Raw genomic sequence first — 20,894 nt, 5'->3', positions numbered from 1 at the left:
ATAAAGAAGAGGTAAAATGTGTGAATAGACACTTCACAAAACAAGACCTACAAAGTGCTAATAGGGAATTGAGAAGATAATCAACATCATTGATTATCAGTGAAATCAAAACCACAATGAGATAACACTATACCACACTACAAACTCTTTAGAGTGACCAAAATTAAAAACTGAAAATGCCAAGTGTTGGCAAGGATGTGGAGCAACTGTAACTATCAAACACTGTTTGTGGGAATGTAAAATGGTACAGCTATTTTGGAAAAGAGTATTGCAGCCTCTTAAAATGTGAAGCATCAATCTACCATGTGACCCAGCAATTATACTCCAGAGTGTTTACAAGGGAGTGATGAAAACATATGTCCACACAAAGAATTGTACATGAATTTTCATAGCAGCTTTATTTTTAATAATGACAAATGAAACAATCCGAATGTCCATTAACAGGTAAATGGATAACAAAAGTGGTATATACATATAATGGTATATTTACTCAGCAATAAAATATATATATATACTATGGATTCATGAAGCAATGTGAATGAATCTCAAAATCTTTCTGCTTGGTGAAAGAAGCCAGGCACAGAAGAGTATATACTCTATGGTTCTATTTATATAAAATCTTACAGCATACACTGTAATCTACGGTGACAGAAAGCATATCAATGACTGCATAAGATAAAGGTGGAGGGAAAGAAGTATTACGTACAGGATAAGGAAACTTTGGGGGGTGATGGAGATATTTGGCATCTTGATTGTGGTAGTGTCTTCATGGGTGCATATATTTGTCAAAATTCATCAAATTGTATACTTTAAATCTATGCAGTTTACTCTGCATAAATTATTCAATTATTTGTAAAAAAAATAAAATAAATGTAAAGAAAGTAATTATAGTAATGTCTTGAATCTTAATGCCTCAACTGTTACCTTCCTGACTAGTTGGGAAAATAATTGCCTCATGAATCTTCTCTCAAATATTCCTTCGACTCTCCCTGACTGCTTACAGGTACTACTATTTGCCCTTAGTTTGAAGATCTGCATAAGGGGTTTGGGGAGGGAGGTCCTCCATACACTCGGAACTATTCTGTAGGCTGTACAGCCCCTCTGGTGTCCCCATTTCTTGCTGGCATTTCCTGATTCTGTCCGTCTTATAGGTTGCTGTCCTTGGTGCTGCTTGCACCTCTTGCATGCACTCCTGGAGAGTGGCTTTCACTGTCCGTGGGAAGCTACCTCAATCCTGTCTTTCTCCCTTAAGGATTTTTTTCTCTCTGAAGTCAAGAGAGAAAACCTGCCTTTTGTCACAACTCTTTTAGATGGGTTTCCCACAGCTGGATCTAGTGTCATGTTCCCCTTCTCCTGTATACCTTATTCGTTCTGGAGCTCAAGGTGGGGAGGCATTTGGAGCAAAATTTAAGGACAGACACAGACTACACCTGGATTCCTTTCTCCCTCTAAAGGCCAGGCATACATTATGGATTGCATGTTGTACCTACTAATATGGAAACTAGAATGGTAAGTCCCTCTTTCATAATAAAAATATGTATTTCCTCTTTAAGAAGGCAATCATTTTTTCCCTTGGCAAATGATCTTGTTAGTTGAATTCATTAGTCAAGGCTAAAAGCCTCAAATCAGATTGCATTTTGATATATGTTATACTTCCTGATGTCTAAGCTTCTGACACCCAAGGGGAAAAACATAAAATTTGAAATACACAATACTTTTATGCTTGAGTTGTTTTCAAGGTTTGCAAAGCATCATTTCATTATTTACTTAACGTTATCAACAATGGCTGGTGTAAAATCAATGATGTCCATAAATTGTATCAGTTGAGGTGCATCAGTCCTCAGTGAACTTCTACCTTCTTTCCTTAAGGTCTATTGTTTTCAAAGCTAAAAAAGTTCAGTGTAACACTAGGTGATAGAGGCTAACAATTTCAATTATTCCTTTTCTGCCTCAGCAGAACTTATGAATAAAACTGCTTCTGACATTTTTGCTGGCATACTTAAAAAAATGTTTTTTCTTCATTGGTAGACACCCAATATCTGTCAGTCAATTGAGGAATTGATTAGGAGTCACTGAGCAATGGAAGGGGATGTCTTCCTTTGAGCCTACTAATTGCCTTGCATCTCTACACCCACTGCCAGCTCAGGTCATGAGGGCTCCTGAGTGACACTAAGCTTTACCATCTGAGTCATGTAAATCATTGGCTCTACTGACCTTCCAAGATTGATGTTGATGCTTCTGTAGCCATCAAATAGTGGATGTTGAATAATTAAACAGTAAAACTGAGCTGCAACTTGTAGGAGGAACGTTTGATCTTATGAGAGATGAAGTATCTTGAAGACTACAAATTCTGTGTGGGCTGCGGTGTGTATGTGTGTGTGTGTCATATACCTGCATCTATCTTTATCTATCTATCTATCTATCATCATCATCGTTGTCATCAATCATTTGTCATCTATGTATCTATGTATAAATTTGTGTTAGTCTGCTCTGGCTGCCATAACAAAATACCACAGACTAGGTGGCTTAAACATCAGATATCTATTTTCTCACAGTTCTAGAAGTCCAAGATCAAGGTGCTGGCAGAGTTGGTTTCTGGCGAGACCTCTCTTCTTGCCACCTTCAGGCTTTGCAGATATCTTTCTTGCTGTGTCTTCACATGGCTTTTCCTCTGTGTGCATGAAGAAAGATAGAGAGGGCTCTGGTGTCTCCTCTTCTTCTTAGAAAGACACCAGTCCAATTCAATTAGGGGCCACCCTTATGACCTCATTTAACCATAATTATCTCCTTAAAGGTCCTATCTCCAAGTATAGTCACATTGAATTTTGAGAGAATACAATTCAGTCCACATTATACTATCTAATCAGACAATTTGGAAGCTCTCTCCCATTAAATAGAATGTGTTATTTAAAAAAATCTTAATACTGATGTATAGTTCATGAAGAAATAGTATATATGTGGCTAGAACAAAGCTTTTTGGTTGTTTCCAATTTGGTAGCTGGAACAAAGCATGTACAACAGAACATCAGCCATGCCACTATCAACCCCACAAAAATGGAAACAAGATGTTTAGAACAAACTGTTTATGTAGAGATAGTACATAAAAAGATTTTGATCCCACTTAGATCAACTGGTCACGATTGCATCCTCGTGATCCTGGCTAGACCATTTCTCCTTTCTCATCAACAGGCCTGGGAGCTGAAGGCCCAACTGCCCTGCCTTCACATGTGTCTCTACTGTGAAAAGAATGCAGAATTTACTCAAATGCTGCTCACTATGTTCCTAGATAATACACAGACTCAGGCACAGAGGAAGTTGGCAGAACTTTCACCCAGCCTGATGTCCCCTATAGCCCAGCCTCTTGGGATGCTGAGCCCTGGGGGGAAAGAGGTAGCATGGCTGGAGATAACAGAGATAATGACACAGGCTGCTTCTCAGGGTCTCTGTGAGCCACTATGGGTACAGAGCTAGTGGTCTATGGCTGACAATGCACATGGGACATTCTCATAGTTTTCTGCAGCATCTTCAAGGTCCCTGTCTTGATTGATGGCCAGCCCTGCAGAATCATCTAGATGTGCCTTCTTCAACTCTGAATAGATGACTGCAGGCTCCTAGTGGAAAACAAAACAAAACAAAACACAAATAGTAAGTACCTAAATGTAGGTGAGGAAGAGCAGAGGGGAAAGAAAGCCAGGAAATATGACCCACCTTATCCTCCCAGTGTTTCTTTGGTGAATTTGCTATTGGATGGGAAGAGGAAAGAAAAGTATTAAACTGTGGGTAATACATTGTAACTTACAACCTACTCACAGTGCATTCCAAGCCAATCTTTCCTCTGCTGACTCATTTCCTGTCTCCTCTGCTGAATTCTTCCAAAGCCCTCACAGAGCAAGAATCTCATCCTCACACAAACAATAAAGCCTTTCCTCTGCCCATAAAATGCCCAGAATGACTTTCTTGAAAATATCTTCCTTTTTCCACGGCTCATCACAACCCCAGCAGAGCAACTCTGTTATTCCCACCTCCCTACTACTATTTAGGGTCTCTATGGCTACATTGATCATCTGGGAGAAGGAAGTAAATATGATTCACTTCACTTTGCACAGAGAAATTGGAGGAGGCAGCTCCAATAGGGACTTGGCATTCTAAGGCCAAACAGAAAATGCCCAGTAAGCCAAAGATATGCAGTGCTAACATTGAGAAAATTCAGTGTGTGTGTATTTCTCCTAACCTTCCAAGGGATTCTTTGGATCTCTTTCATTTAGTTACTCAGCCAATAAGCATTCAGTGAACAATGACCTTCTATTAAGCATTGGTAAGCCATAAAGTGGGGAAAATGACATAAACTCAGTCCATACAATTAAGAATCTTATCATTTTTAAGGAAAGAAATAGAGAAATAGACATGGAAACAAATGCAAGAAGTATTATGAGCACCAAGATAAAAATACGTATTAAACTATGCTGTTGCCACAGAGGGTAATCAGTTCCTCTCAGGTTAGGAGATAGGGAGGGCCGGTGGGAATTACTGAGTTTCACGATGGTAACTGAATTATTTCTTGAAATGTGAGCAAGGGTCACAGACAAACTAGAGGCAAGAACATTACAAGACAAATACGAAGCATGAGCACCAAAGCACAAAACAACCCAGTTTGATCAAAGAAATGTTAAGAGTTCAATATGGCTAAAGTAAGGACATAAGGCAGAGCTTAGAGGAGGGACAAAATCACAGGGGAAGGCAAGGGTCATGCTTTAAAATGGAGAATCACTGAGGGCAGTTAACCTAGACAATGATGTGATCAATTGTGCATCTCAGAGGGATCATGCTGGAAACAGGTCGTTACAAGGTTTGAAGGAGAATGAGATTAGAAATAAAGAGACCAGTTAAGAGAATTACAATTGTCTACACATTAGATAATTAAAGGCTTAATTTATTATGCCTTTGTTCATTTATTATGCCTATGTTCATTCATTCATTAAAGAAAAATTTGAGGGGGCCTAACATTTTCTAAGCATAACACTATATGCTACTGATATATTAGCAAAGAAATAAGGTGTCTGTCCTTAAAGAGTTTATGAGGTAATGGTGGCAGTGTAGACAGGTAAGAGGGAATGGATATGATTAAAGGATTGGTAACATAAGAGGAGCAGTTAATGCCTCTCATGTTGGATTCATATTGAGATGACTCTTTGATCAAAAACCCCTTGCTGGATTTGATAAAACACTGCCACCTTACCTCTACTTGTGTCTCACCTGAATTTTCTTTTGTATCTTGGATGCTGCAGATCTGGGAATAAACCAGGTCACTCTCACCAAGATCCACTGCAAAACAATAGATCACAGTTGGCTGCAGTCAAGAGCTCACACTATAAACTCTTCTTCCCAGTCACCAAGTTTATAACCACCTTCTAACCTTGACATAGTGCCAGAAATGACATTTTTATATTGAATATGACTGAACCATGGACTGTTGCTCAATCTCTCTTCCCTCCCTTGTTCCTCCCTGGAGCCTTCTGTTCCTTAGGAAGTTCTCACCATTGCTGTACACTGGCTGCTGTTCCATTGGGTCTGGTGGTTCAGAGTAAGTGGGTTCTTGGGGGTCTGTGTTGGAGGTTCTAGAAGGTTCCTTAAACTCCCTGGGACTGTAACTGTGACAGAAGGGGAGAGAGACAAAAAGGAGAAAAGTATTTGTGGACTACACAGAATCTCAGGAAAATCAATATCCAGGAAGAGCTCAGCATGGTTCACGTGAAAATATCATGGCTGCTACTCTGAGTCTTCATGCTTCTTTTGAGAAAACGTCAGAAGTATGGCACAAGACAGGGCCAGGGCAGCATTACAGAGAAGGCCAGCTGAGGCAAGGTCAGAGGACAAAGGCTACATAGATCAAGGTCCCTTTGATAGAGTAAACACTTGTGTTTGCCTATTTTTTATTGCTTTCAAAAGTTTAAATGTTTCAACATTGGTACACAAAGGCTTCTGCATTCCACAGAAGTTGACCTTTGTCATTTTTTAGGTTCCTTTCAGTTTTCTACCTCATATTACAATGATCTACATTTCCTGTAAAATATTATGAAGAATCTTCAGGAAAAGTATATTTTTCCAATTTCATTTGCTTCTGCAGTTAATATTGTGAGTTGAACATTGCCAGCATTCAATAATTGTTTCCTGAATGAGTGTATGAGTGGGGAAATGAGCGATAAGGGAGTGAATAAATGTAGCCTTATGAAAGATGATATCATTAAGACATCAGTGATCAATTCTCTACTGGTGCACACTTAAGGAAGGAGATAAATTAACCATGGATAGTAAATAATATTAATTCTGTGTATAAGTAGGTATAAGTGAGTATTATTCACAACTATGATCGAAAGTGGCCTTCTTAATCACATTTTTTATTTCATAAGAATTTGAAATTTTAATAGGAAATGAGTAAAATATTTTTAATGTACATAATTCCATGTTCTATCTTGTGAGCATAAATAAAATGAAAATGCTGACAGCACAAGAAGAAGAGACCTCACCTAGGTGTTCCAGTGGTGGAAAGTCCTCCTGAAAAACGAAAAAAGGAACATTGATGATAAGTGATCTCTGTGGACAATGTGCTCTATGTTAGAATATCCTTTCCCAGAAATCAAATTCAGCCTAGATTTCAGCTATGGCAAATCTTTGAGAACATCCGGCTCCACCCCTTATGTCATGTTATAGATAAAGAAGGTGGGGTCTGGAGAGACATTTGCACAGAATCACACTTATTCTCCATCATTCAATCAGTAATAGCAGCATGAACTCTAAGTAGTTGTGACGAAGTAGCAGAAGAGAGACAACTTAATATTTAACTCTAGATCAAGTGCTTCCCATACTCCCACTTCTCTATTCTCACTGCAGCCCTATGAGGTAGAGACAAGGAGACTGAGGCCTAGAGGGGGGTTAAAATTAATACTTGTTACACAAGTATGACTCAATAGGACTACCAGAATAAGCCCAGACCTTTCTTTATCTCTGACCTTGCAAATCCATTTCAACAACATTGGGTGCATATTGTTTTCTCCATACCCCTTCTTTCCTTCGCTTTCACCTGGCTAATACCAATTTATCTTTCCTCCTCCAGAGCTTTCCCTGATGCCAACAGGCTGGATTAAGTGACCTATATCCATGCACATAGAACCCTGCAATATTAAAATTACTATATTGTATTTTAATTATCTATTTCTGTGTTTGCCTCTAACTCTCTCCTTCGTGAAAAGGTGTGTTACTTGAGGGAGCAAAACTTGTCTTAATTATTTTTCTATTTCCAGTGCCTAGAAGGTTGAAAATATCTAGTAAAGATTTGTTAAATGACTGAACAAATTAAACTGTGTACTATGAGGACTAAAAGAAAAACAAGTTGATGATTTTTTAATAGGTGACTACAGGTAAACCTAATTTGGAAGCCTACTCCATCAGCCTTGAAAATATGCCAGCTTTCCATCAACACAAAAATATTGAAATCTTTCTGGCCTGCCCAGTACAGCCTCCTCCCAGTTCCCCATCTCTGCCCTTTGCCTACTTATCTGTGGCTCTATATCTGTCTCACTGGTCTTAGAGGATACAAGTTATTTCCCAAAGTAAACATATTCAGCCTTACCTCTCATGGAAAATGACTGATTAATGCCTACAAACCCCATCTTTGGGAACCAGGTGTCCTGAGTTAAACTAGAGGTGTGTAAGCATGATCCTGGCCTATATCTCTCTCCTCAGGGCCATTGTAACCATATCAATCAACAACTAATACCCTTACTTGTAAGCAGGTTAACTAAGTCCCAGGATGCCTCTGAGAGTCAGATTATCTCTTCATCTGCATAAAGGAAAACAGACCCAGAAGGTGGCTATTTATAATATAAGCTAGTATTCACTAAAGATATATGGGCCAGGCACTGTGCTGAGCAGTTTACATAGATTGTCTCATAGCACCTAAAAGGTATATACGATTATTATGACCATTACACAGCTAAGGAGACTGGAGTCTGGAGAGTTACATTACTGGAATTTAATTCCAAGCAGTTATAGAGTCAATAAATATATCACTCCCTTAGGTAACTTGGAGGAAACACTCAGGCTTAAGGAGCAGAGTCCTTCACTTTTAGATGAATTTGAAAGGGCTGAGCTCTTCCCTGAGAAGACTGGTCAATAATGAGAAAGAAGACTTTGCTATGAGGGAAGTACAGTAGACAAGATTTTGAGATGTGAAAGGCAGAGACCCTCTGATTGACACTGTCAGAATGCCTTAGTTGAGTTTGCTATTTAAAAAAACACTTCCCTTAGATATAGAGGACAGAATCTCCTGAGTTTCTGCCCTCATGGATCACATTAAATAATGATTGGTAATCTTTCCTTCCCTTGTGTTATTTGGTGTTGTACTGACTGAGCAACCTGTCTTTTTAATATTATCAACTGCAATACTGAGGTTCTAATGTCTGCACTTCTAGTATGTTACTGATTAATAAATGACATCCAGATAGGTAATGAGATAGAAAAGTAATTTTTAAAGTAGGAGGTACAACCAGCCTTTTACAAGTCACCAAGATTTAATGGAGAGTATATGGACTCAAGGGCTAGGGAGACCCCAGTTAAGACCTAACTCTGACTCTTAGTAGATACACATGAATTTGGAAAGGTTTCTAACTTCTCCAAATCTTCATTTCTTCATCTTTAATATGGTTATAATGATATTGGTAGAATTGAAGTGAAATGTACATACTGAAAAACTGAGAGAATTAGACACTATAAAATTGCATATAATAGGCTCTACATGAGTGACAGATTTTGTGATGAGTACTATCAGGGTTAGTGCTACACACATAATTGTATATGTAATATTATTTAAGAAACTATTAAATAGCTTTAAATATCAGTCATAAAATGATGATGCCATTTTTTGTACAAAGAAGAGGAAGGCTGGATGCTCATTGATTGACCTGAAAGTGGAAGTCAGAAGACAATGCTTAACCACTATCATTAAGGAAAGTATGTAAAGCCTTCATTAAATTGAGACCCAGTTATTTGTTTATTTGCTTGATTTTCAATATGAGCCCTGAAAAAGGAAAACAGAACCATTTGGTATGACAGAAAAAGAGAGTTCATGTTACACCACAGAGAAAGACAGAAAGTAAAGGATTGGTAATTCCAGATATAAAGTCTTGAAACCTTATAAGCACCCAAAGCACTGAATAAAACAGTCTATGCACTCAAAGATTTCTGATCCATGAAAAAACATTCAGAGAGAAAAATAAAAGCAATCACATAAGAAAGAGACAAGGATTATGGCAGATTTCTTGTTAGAAATCATGCACACAGGGAAGACAGTACAGCATCTTTAAAATATTGAAAGAAAACAAAATTTTCAACCCAGAATTCTATGCCAGTAAAAATATATTTCACAAATGAATGCAAAACAGAGACTTTTACAGACATACAGAAGCTGAAATAATTCACCACCAGCAGACCCATACTACAAGAAATGTTAAAAGAAATCTTTTAGGTGGAAAGAAAATGATACCAGATGAACATATGGATATACAAAAAGGAATGAAGAACATTGGAAGTGGTAACTTTATGAGTAAATGTATAATATTTTAAAATTATATGTAAACTTCTTTAAAAGAGAATTGTTTACAAAATTAATAGCAATGTAACAGGCAGGGGAGAAATGGAGTACACAATGGTAAGATTCTTATGCTATGCATGAAGTGATATAATGTCACTTGTAAGTAGACTGTGATAAGTTAGATATGTATACCATACACTCTAAAACAACCACTAAAATAACAAAGCAATGAGTTATATAGATAATAAGCCAAAAAAGGAAATAAAATGGAATCATAAAAAATACTCAAGTGGTCCAAAAGAGGGTAGAAAAAAAAAGGAAACGGAAAACAAAGAACAGATGAGACAAATAGAAAACAAATAGCAAAATAATAGATTTAGGGACCTAACCCTATCAATAATCACATTAATCTAAATGGTCTAAATTTTTAAAATTAAAGGGTAGAGACTGCCATATTAGATTAAAAATATCCAAGTTAACTATATGCTATCTATAAAAATACACTTTAAATATAGAGGCACAGGGCTTCCCTGGTGGCGCAGTGGTTGAGAGTCCACCTGCCGATGCAGGAGACACGGGTTCGTGCTCTGGTCTGGGAAGATCCCACATGCTGCAGAACGGCTGGGCCCATGAGCCATGGCCGCTGAGCCTGCGCATCCGGAGCCTGTGCTCCACAACGGGAGAGGCCACAACAGTGAGAGGCCCGCGTACCGCAAAAAAAAAAAAAAAAAAAAAAAAAAAATAGAGGCACAAATAAGTTAAAAGGGTAGAAAAAATAAATATCATGCTAACATTATTTATATTAATATATTAATATCAAAGAATATTTCAGAGTAAATGATGCTACAGGAATAAAAAGGTCATAAGGATAATGTGGTCATTTCATCAAAAACACATAACAATGATAAATATTTGTGCACCTAATAATAAAGTTTCAAAATACATGAAGCACATGTGATAGAATTGCAAGAAGAAATGGAAACATTTACAAATATTGTTGAAGATTTCAATACCCTTCTCTCAATAACCGATAGATCAAGTAAAAAGAAAATCAGAAAGGATATAGAAGGCTTCAGCAACACTGTCAATCAAGTTCACAAACAAACCCATAGTACAAGAAATGTTAAAAAGAGGTCCTTCAAACTGAGAGAGAATGATACCATATGGATGTATGTATATACAAAAAGGAATGAAGAATTCTGGAAGTGATAACTAAGTGGGTATTACCTAGACATCAAGCCAGAAAAAGAAATGACAAGAAAATAAAACTACCAAATCAATATCCCTTATGAACATAGGTGCAAACGTTCTTAAAGATTTTAGCAAATCAAATTCAAAAATTATAAGCAAGTGAGGTTGACCCCAGAAATGCAAAGCCAGTTCAACATTCAAAATCCAAAATCTGTATCACTAGACTAGAAGATAAAATCATATGATCATCTCAATCAATGTAGAAAAAACATTTGTCATTTCTTCTGTAAAAACTGTCAGCAAATTACAATTAGTAGGGAGTTCTTCAGCCTAATAAACAGCAGCTACAAGAAATCCACAGCTAATATTATCATATGCAGTGGTGAAAGTCCAAATACTTTCCCCCCTTTAAGTTCAAGAACAAGACAAGTAGGTCTATTCTCAACACTTCTATTCAACATTGTACAGGAGGTTCTAGCCAGTCCATTAAGGCAAGAAAAAAAAATAAAAGGAATCCAGATTGGAAAGCAAGGAGTAAAATTATGTTTATTCCCAGACGTCTTGATCATCTATGCAGAAAAATCTGATGGAATCTACAAAACTAATACTAGAATTAATAAGTGTGTTTAGCAAGGTTGCAGGATATGAGACCAATGTACAAAAATCAACTGAATTTCTATATACTAGCAACAATCAGAAATTAAAATTTTAATTTCATTCTCAGAATATCTATTAATTTTATCTACTAATAAATATCACTGTTTTTATATGCTTTTCAAATATAGCTCAGAGTTTATGGTTTGTACTTATGGCTATTGTCTATTTTTGTTGTTGTTACAAGTGGAGGACTTTGTTTTTCCTTCTTTTTGTTTTCAGTAAGCTTTGGACTGGGGTTGGAACAGTAAATACTTAACTTTCTAATTTTTAAATGGAAGCTAAACTCTGTTCTCTGATTTAAGTCTCAAATTAAACACATGGAGTAGTAACTTCATTAAGAAATTTGTTGTACCTTTTTGTCACTGCCACAGAGTGGCAGTGATTAGAACTGAGGGCTTAGTACTTGGAAAGGAATAATTGACCTTTATAGGATGTACTACACAAGTCCAAGTTATTACAGCAATGGCAAAAGTCACAACATCAAAGAGTAAGATATAGTCACTCACCTGAATTCCTTTGGGTCCTGAAGTAACACACCAGAGCAGCAGTAGCAGCAAGGCCAAGGATGCTTAGCAGCCCTGCAGTGACCCCCTCGGTGATAAGCGTTATTTTGTTACTGGAAGGCCCTAAGTAAAGAGACCTATACTTGAGTTCAGGGCCAAATATTTTTTATCTAGACAAAAAACATGTAGGTGGGGGCTAGCGATATATTAGGACAGGTTTTTGCCAGGTTCTGATTTCTCAATTTGAATCATTTACAGTATAATTCGTAATTTTCAAAATAATAGCACATGAGTGATTGCCAGAATCTAACATTAAAATGTATTCCTTTTCCCTCCCCCACCCCCATGAAATCAGTACCAGTCTCCAGAAGCTTCAAGCCTTGTTTTCATGTTAATAACTCTGGCACTGGGAGAATTTCTACAGTCTATTGGAGAAATATTTTATTGCTTATAAATGTAACCTATAGCCCAGGTACCACCAACCCACCTGTGACGCTGAGTGTCACCATCTCACTGCGCTGGACCCCCAGGCCATTGTCAGCCCCACAAGAGAAGTTCCCAGAATGCTCTGCCATCAGAGTGAGGTTGAAGGATGCTCCTCCTCCAAAGGGGTCCGAGATGCTCCCCAGGGTGACATTCTTGTGATAAAACCAGTACAGGATCGGGGGAGAGCCTCTTTGGGCCTCACAGCGAAGCTCTAACACATCTCCCGCTATAGCCTGGACCCCAGCAGGGTGGAAGGTGAAGACAGGATGAGACACTGGAACTGAGGGAAGCAACATAGTTCATGAGCAGCTTTAATTAAGTATGTGTACAAGATAAGTTAATAAAGGAAATATTTAGTTTAGTTTAGTAGTAGGAACAGAGACCTGAGTTTAAATCCCGTCTCTGCTCTTTATTAGCCCTGTGATCTTGATGTTTTAAAAACTTTTTACTAGCTCCAAGTCTCAGTTTATTCCTTCGTAAAATGGAGCTAATAATAATTATATCACAAGCTATGGTAATAAGAATCATGTATGTAAAATGCTCGATAAATGTTAGCTACTATTACTGATATAAATAATAACTAAAAGCAAGGTTTGTTTCTCCATATCATTGATTGACTCCTGAGACCTAGCTTTAAACCTAGACTTCCACACCTATCTGAAGTAAGACCTCATTACCTTTTACCCAGTTACCTTGCTTTATTTTTCTGCATAGCATTAATACTAACATCTATCAATCTATGTATCTATGTATCTCTCTCTTATTTATCTATCTATCATCTATCATTGTTGTATATCTGATTCCTCTAATAGAACGTACGTTTCATAAGGATGAGGACTTATCTGTTTGTTCATTTTTGTATTTCCGGCTGCTGGAACTTTGCCTTGGCATGTAATAGTTCATCAACAATTCGTGAATGAGTGGATGACAAAATTGATCCAGATTGGCCCCAAAATATCCAGACACAGCAATAACAACATGATTTCCATTTTACTTTGTGATTATAGAAATAGGACAGCCAGGAAAAACAGAAAATCACTATGTTTTTAATTAATATATGGAATTGTTAATCAATAATTAATTAATGTGAAATGTGAACTGTGAGATTGCTGATTCTGCTAAGTTGTGAGGGAACCTGGATGAGCCAATCTGTGTGCAATGCTTTAGATATAAGCTGTGTGCTTCATTGGCAAGAGAAGTTTGGTAAGGATCTTAAGCTTTGCTTTGCATCTGAGATTGGCTAAAGGGGAGGGAGCATGGAGACAATCCATTGAATGGGAATAATTCACCCTTCTGTACATCCTTTACAATATATAGTGACCTGGGCCAAATGCGAAGGGTCTCAGGGGTAAGGCTTTATACATTCTTTGCACATCTCAGTGTGTCTTTCCACCCATGTCACCACCTCATATATTTTTATCCAATTTTTTTTGCTGTAAAATGCTCTTAACTTAACATTTTCCATCATAAACTTTTTAAGTGTACAGTTAAGTGGTATTAAATAATTTCATGACATTGTGAAACCAATACCATCATCCATCTCCATAACTTTTTACCTTGTAAAAGTGAAATTCTATACCCGTTAAACAATAACTCCTTATACTCCATTTCCCCACCCCCTGACAAGCACTAGGCTACTTTCTGTTTCTATGATTTTGACTAACCTAAACATCTTATATAAGTGGGATCATACAGTATTTGTCTTTTTTTGACTGGTTTGTTTCACTTAGCATAATGACCTCAAGATTCATCCAGGTTGAAGCATGTAGCAGAATTTTCTTTCTTTTTAAGTCTGAGTAATATTTCATATTATGTGCATACCACACTTTGCTTATCCATTTATCTATTGATAATGGATATTGGGTTATCAACAGATAAACGGACTGGGTTGTTTCCATGTTTTAGCTATTATGAATAATGTTGCTCTGTACACACGTGTACAAATATCTTTTTGAGAATATATTTTCAGCGTTGGGGGATGTATACCCAGAAGTGGAATTTCTGTATCATATGGTAGCTCTATTTTTAATTTTCCAAGGAGCCTCCATAGTGTTCTCAATAATGATTTCATCATTTTACATTCCTACCAACATTACACAAGGATTCCAATTTCTCCACATCCTAGCCAACACTTGTTATTTTCTATTATTTTTATAGTACCCATCCTAATGAGTATGAGGTGGTATTTCATTGTAGTTTTGGTTTGCATTTCCCGAATAATGAGTGATGTTGAGCATTTTTTTCATGTATCTAATAGCCATTTATATGTCTTCTTTGGAGAAATGTCTATTCAAGTCCTTTACTCATTTTTTTAATGAGTGCCCCATGACGCCAGCCCCTGCCCCTCAACCCACAGCGACAGAGTCCACAAACCTTATGACATCAGAAAGGGTATAGGTGCCAGCCTGACCCTAGCTCCCATGCTACCCCCTTGCTTTGCCTGCATTGGTGGAGCCTATGACTCAAGGGATCCCAGACACGAGAGAACAGCCCACCATCCTGGGGCACCAGGTGATGATAACAGCAACACTTCAGGAGCAAAGCAGCAGTAACTCCGGAGGCACAGGAAGCGATAATAGAGCCACACTTCTTATAGAGAAAGGGGAAGATGGAAAGTGACTACTCTCAAACATAGCCAGAGACAGCTTAGGTAAGAGAAACCAAAAACTTATGCCATACCACCACCTACTGGAAAACAAAAGAAAGGCCTCTGATTTCTAACTGTCACCACATCAAGTGCACCAGCAGAGAAACCACCCATCAAGTACCATGAAGAATCACAGTAACACTGTACCACAAAAAGAAACTGGAAATTCTCCAGAAACCAAACTTACAGTCATGAAATATTGTGATCTAACTGAGAAAGAATTCAAACTTACAGTCATGAAATATTGTGACCTAACTGAGAAAGAATTCAAAGAAAGTCAAAATAGTTGTCATTCAGAAACTCAAAAAGCTACAAGAAAACTCAGAAAGTCAGATTAATGAGCTCAGAAATAAAATTAATGAACAAAAGAAATACTTTACCAGAGATATTAAAACTCTAAAAAAGAGCCAAACAGGAATTCTGGAATTGAAGAACTGAATAAATGTTGAGAAGAATGCCTTGGAAAGCACTAGAAATAGATCAGACTATATGAAAGAGAGAATTAGCAATCTCAAGATAGAAATCTAGACATGATACAAGTATAAGAGGAGAGATAAATAAGATTATTTAAAAATGAGGGAATTCTCCAAGAGCTATCTGACTCTTTTAGGAAAGGCAACATTAGTATAAGGGGTGTCCCAGGAGAAAACAGGGAGAGAGGAACAGAGAGTATATTTAAATAAATAATAGCTGAGAACTTCCCAAACCTAGGAAAGAAACTGGATATACAAATCCATGAAGCTAAGAGAACACTTAATTACTTCAATGCAAAAATACCTTTTACAAGACATGTTATATTAAAATTGTCAAAAGTCAATCACAAAGGAAGAATTTTAAGGCAGCCTGGGGGAAAAAAGGATGGTAACCTACAAAAGAATCTCCATGAGCTTATCATCAGGTTTCTCAACAGAAACTCTACAGGACAAGAGGGTACAGAATGACATTCTCAAAATACTGAGAGATAAAAAGTGTCACCCAAGAATATTTTTTCCAGCAAAGTTATTATTCAGATATGAAGGAGAAACAAAGACCTTCCCATATGAATGAAAGCTGAGGGAATACATCAACACTGGTTCTGCTTACAAGAAATGTTGAAAGAAGCTCTTCTACAAAAAACAAAAAGGCAAAAGTATACAAAACTTTGAGGAAACTGAAATAGACAGAATCAGAAAATTGCAGCTCTTTATCAGAATAGGTTTTAAACACTTTATTATAGCATAAAGGTAAAAGGGGGGAAGCCAGAAAAATAACTATAGCTACTTCAATTTGGTAAAAAACTCACAATACAAAAAGAGATAATTTGAGACAATAAAAATATAAAAAGGGAAGAGGAAAAGGATGGAACCCATATAGGTAAATGAAGATAAGATTCTATCAGCAGAAAACAGACTATTTTATCTAGGAGAGGTCTTATGCAAACCTCAGTGTAACCACAAAATATAAGTCTAGAACAGAGACACAAAACATGAAAAAAGGGAAACTGAGAAAAATATCATAAAAAACCACAAAACCAAAATGGCAGGCAGAAACTTAAGGGGAAGAAAACAATGGAGATATAGAGCAACCTGAAAATGAAAGGTAAAATGGCAATACTAAATTCTCCTTTATCAATAATAACCTTAAATGTAAATGGGTTGAATTCACCAATCAAAAGACATAGAGTGGCTCGATGGAGTAAAAAATAAGACCCAATTCTATGCTGCCTCCAAGAAACTCACATTACCTTTAAAGACCAACATAGGCTCACAGTGAAAGGATGGAAGATGATACTCCATGCATATGGCAGCCAAAAAAAAAAAAAAAAAAGTAGTGGGTATAGCCATGCTCATATCAGAAGAAATAGACCTCAAGCCAAAAAAGATAACAAAGGACAAAAATGGACATTAATTGTGATAAAGGGGACAATTCATCAAGAAGATGTAATAGTGATAAATATATATGCACGTAACATAGGAGCACCAAAATATACAAAGCAATTATTAACAGACCTAAAGGGAGAAATTGACAGCAACACAATAATAGTAGGGAACTGTAACACCCCACTATTAATGGATAGATTGTACAGAAAGAAAGTCAACAAGGAAACAGCAGCCTTAAAAGATACATTAGACCAGATGGACTTGATAAATTTATACAGAACATTCCATCCAAATGCAGTAAAATACGCATACTTCTTAAGTGCTCATGAAACTTTCTCAAGAATAGACCATATGTTGGAATACAAAACAAGTCTCAATGAATTTAAGAAGATTGAAATCATATCAACCATCTTGCCTGATCACAATGGTATGAAACTAGAGATCAACCACAAGAAGAAAGCTGGAAAATCACAAATATGTGGAGACTAAACAACAAGCTGCTAAACAACTATTGGGTCAAACAAGAAATCAAAGGTGAATTGAAAAAATACCTGAAGACAAATGAAAATGAAAATATGACATACCAAAATTTAACTTTGCACATAAAGGAACTAGAAAAAGAAGAACAAATGAAGCTAAAAGTCAGTAGGAGGAAGGAAATGATAAAGATTCAAAGATAAATGAAATATACACTAAAAAGAAAATAGAAAATATTGATAAAAACTAAGACCTGGTTCTTTTAAAAGATGGACAAAATTGCCATACCTTTAGCTAGACTCACTAAGAAAAATGAGAGAAGGCTCTGATAAATAAAATCAGAAATGAAAGAGGAGCTATAACAATGAATGCCCAGAAATACAAAGGATTATACAAGAATACTGTGGACAGTTATATGCCAACAAATTGAGCAACCTAGAATAAATGGACAAATTCTTAGAATCACACAACCTTCTGAGACTGAATCATAAAAAAATAAAATCTGAATGACCAATCACTAGGAAAGAGACTGAAATAGAAATCAAAAACCTCCCAAGAATAAAAGTACAGGACCAGATGACTTCACAGGTGAATTCTACCAAACATTCAAAGGTGCTGTAAATCCTATCTTTCTCAAAATATTCAAAAAAACTGAAGAGAAGGGAATACTTCCTAACTTATTTTACAAGGCTAACATCACCCTGATACCAAAACCAAAGACAACACACAAAAAAGAAAATTACAGGCCAATGTCTCAGGTAACATAGATGCAAAAATCCTCAACAGAATATTAACAAGCCGAATAAAACAGTACTTTAAAAGGATCATACACCATGATCACGTGGGATTTACTCCATGTATGCAAGAGTAGTTCAACATTTGCAAATCAATCAACACGATACATCACGTCAATAAAATAAAAAATAAAAATCATATGATCATCTTGATAAATGCAGAAAAACCATTAGGAATGGCCTAAGTTCCTGAATGTAGAGTCAGAAGAAAGAATCCCAGGACTCTCAGGTAGAGGAAGAAAAAGTGGGGAGTCTGCTGGAATGTCACACCAGCAAGTAGCCCAAAAGAGAAGACACAGTCTGTTCTGGGCTGTAATTGCTGCAGGCATCCCTACTAACCTGTGACACTGAGAGTCACTCTGTCACTGAGCTGGACCCCCAGGCCATTGTCAGCCTCACAGGAGTAGTTTCCAGAATGTTCTGCAGTCAGAGAGAATTTGAAGAATGCTTTTCCTGAGGGAACTGAGCTGCTCCCCAGGCTGACACCATCATGATAAAATCGGTACAGGATCGGGGGAGAGCCTCTCCGGGCCTCACAGTGAAGCTCCATCACGTCCCCCACCACAGCCTGGGCCCCAGGAGCCCTGAGGGTGAGGACAGGGCGAGACACTGGAACTGAAAGAGATAGTAGACTGTCAGAGGACTCTGATGCTGTGACAGACTCATAACCCCACTCAAGAAACTTAAATATAGATATATCTCTTGAACCATGAAGAGTAATCCTAGATAATTTTGTTTTCATCACTACGGTCCTCTCCACAAGTAAAATATCTTCAACTTTTGTCATCTTTGCCATTCCTTGGTTAGCTTCTAAATCTTCACAACTCTGTTCCTTTGCCTTCTTCCAAAGAGCCTCATGGCTGATAGAAAGCCTAAACCCTGGCTTGTGAACCGAGGCTGAATAGAAGGAATCGGGAACTTACTTCTCAGTGTGACTCTAATCAGTTCACTGAGGATGGGACCGTGAATGTTGTCAGCTGCACAGTAGTATCTCCCAGCATCATGCTCCTTCACAGTGAGTATCTGCAGCTCTGCCGACAAGGAACGCTGGGTCTTTGTTCCCAAACTTCTCACTGTGCCCTCTCTGTGCCAGGAGAATGTGACAGTCCCTGTACCGTTGGCTACTGAGCAGATAAGGAGCAGATTTTCTCCTTCAATCAGCTGCCCCTCGGGGGGCTGGATCTCTAGATTTACATCAGACACAGGGACTCCTGGGAGGACACAAGATGACACATGAGGGTTCTCATGGCAGAAACTTCAGGGTCAAGGAGAAGGCTGGTTCTGTCACGAACAAGCCCATAGCAGCAGGTACAATAAGCAGGAGTCCAAAGTGGGCAATAAGGAATTAATTGTGCATGTTATTATAAAGGCAGAAACACCCCTCCCACCACATACAACAGTTCCCATTCTTGGGGAATGTGGGGACTAGGCTCCGGATCTTCTTAAACCTAATGCTGACTGCAGTCACGTTTTATTTACATTTATATCTAAGGAATCTTTGGTGCACTGATGGATCACAAAATAAGAGTGAACCCTGAGAATATTACTTCTATCCTGAAATTCAAACCCCTTTCCTATCCTTCAAGACTCTTCTCCAGTCTCACCTCCATCTTCTCACATTCTTTTCTGATTATTCCAGTTCATGTTTATCTTCCACTTTTATTTTGGAATATGTTTAGGTCAACAAACGGAAGCAGCATAGGGACCTCTAAAGACTGCTTGTGGTCATCTGTGTCTGTTGACTTTTTTTTTTCTTTTTTGCGCTACGCGGGCCTCTCACTGTTGTGGCCTCTCCCGTCGTGGAGCACAGGCTCTGGACGCGCAGGCTCAGCGGCCATGGTTCACGGGCCCAGCCGCTCCACGGCATGTGGGATCTTCCTGGACCGGGGCACGAACCCGTGTCCCCTGCATCGGCAGGCGGACTCTCAACCACTGTGCCACCAGGGAAGCCCTATCTGTTGACTCTTGAGAGAACATATCCTGTAAGGCTCTGCAACCCCCCACAGGGTTGGGGACCCAGTAACTGATCAATAACTGTTATTAACTGAGTTAGATGGAAGAGAATGTTCTAGGGACATTAGGCCAGTGTTGAACCTGAAGAGAGAAGGATACCAGGACAGCTGAAATTCTCCTCTATGTTATGTTCAGTGTCCTAGGGAGCAGGAAATGTCATTGCTCTCCTCTCCTCTCCCCGGCTCTGACTCTGGAAGTGCAGCCCCACAGACACTCACTCTGCACATGTATCTGGGATCTCAAGCTTCTTTTCCTGACATGGTGAGTCACTGTCTCTGCCTGGCACCAGTAAGACCCTGAGTTTTCACTCCACATGGTAGGTAAATTGAGCTCTGGGGAGCTGCTCCAGCCTGATCCCAAGGCCTGGTCTTCTCTGAAGAAGCAGAATTGAAGCTGAATGTATGACCGCTGTGGAGGGAGCCAAGTCTCACATTTCAGGGTCACCGGTCTCCCCTCTATGGGCTGGGAGGGTCTGGCTGTCAGCACAGGAGGGGGAAACAGCTCTAGAGAGAAGAACAAACACAGTTCCCAAGGTAGTGAGGCTCAGGGCTCCTGGAAAGATGCACGTGTGCTTTCAGCACCAGCTATCAGAACACAGAGACCCAAGTAGGTGGAACCACTTCCCATCTCCCTCCCATGACTGGAGGATTTTCATGAAATCCCCACTGATGAGCCCCTCCC

The 20,894-nt window shown here is 38.3% G+C and overlaps 1 protein-coding gene across 2 annotated transcripts in view; it reads right to left on the bottom strand.

Annotated features, from left to right (window-relative positions):
- FCRL3 (Fc receptor like 3) overlaps positions 1-20,894 on the bottom strand; it is a 46,584-nt gene that overhangs the window by 4,856 nt on the left and 20,834 nt on the right. Inside the window, exons 5-14 of one of the 2 annotated variants that reach the window (XR_016393562.1) lie at positions 20,432-20,716; positions 19,124-19,411; positions 18,540-18,815; positions 12,425-12,703; positions 11,941-12,060; positions 6,525-6,552; positions 5,536-5,648; positions 5,254-5,322; positions 3,709-3,740; positions 2,554-3,611 (exon numbers count right to left, since the gene is read on the bottom strand). Coding sequence is in view for 1 of the 2 variants with exons in the window: in XM_022559346.2 (XP_022415054.1) it covers positions 3,468-3,611; positions 3,709-3,740; positions 5,254-5,322; positions 5,536-5,648; positions 6,525-6,552; positions 11,941-12,060; positions 12,425-12,703; positions 18,540-18,815; positions 19,124-19,411; positions 20,432-20,716 (1,634 nt within the window). In the remaining variant the exon portion in view is untranslated. Of the gene's footprint in view, positions 1-13; positions 3,612-3,708; positions 3,741-5,253; positions 5,323-5,535; positions 5,649-6,524; positions 6,553-11,940; positions 12,061-12,424; positions 12,704-18,539; positions 18,816-19,123; positions 19,412-20,431; positions 20,717-20,894 lie in introns of those variants that run through there. The other variant, XM_022559346.2, reaches the window with a different exon arrangement.

The sequence above is a fragment of the Delphinapterus leucas genome, chromosome 1 (assembly GCF_059928025.1).
Source record: "Delphinapterus leucas isolate spDelLeu-1000000601 "Yukka" chromosome 1, BTC_Dleu_Yukka2, whole genome shotgun sequence".
NCBI lineage: Eukaryota > Metazoa > Chordata > Mammalia > Artiodactyla > Monodontidae > Delphinapterus > Delphinapterus leucas.
This window is presented reverse-complemented; position numbering and strand designations above follow the sequence as displayed.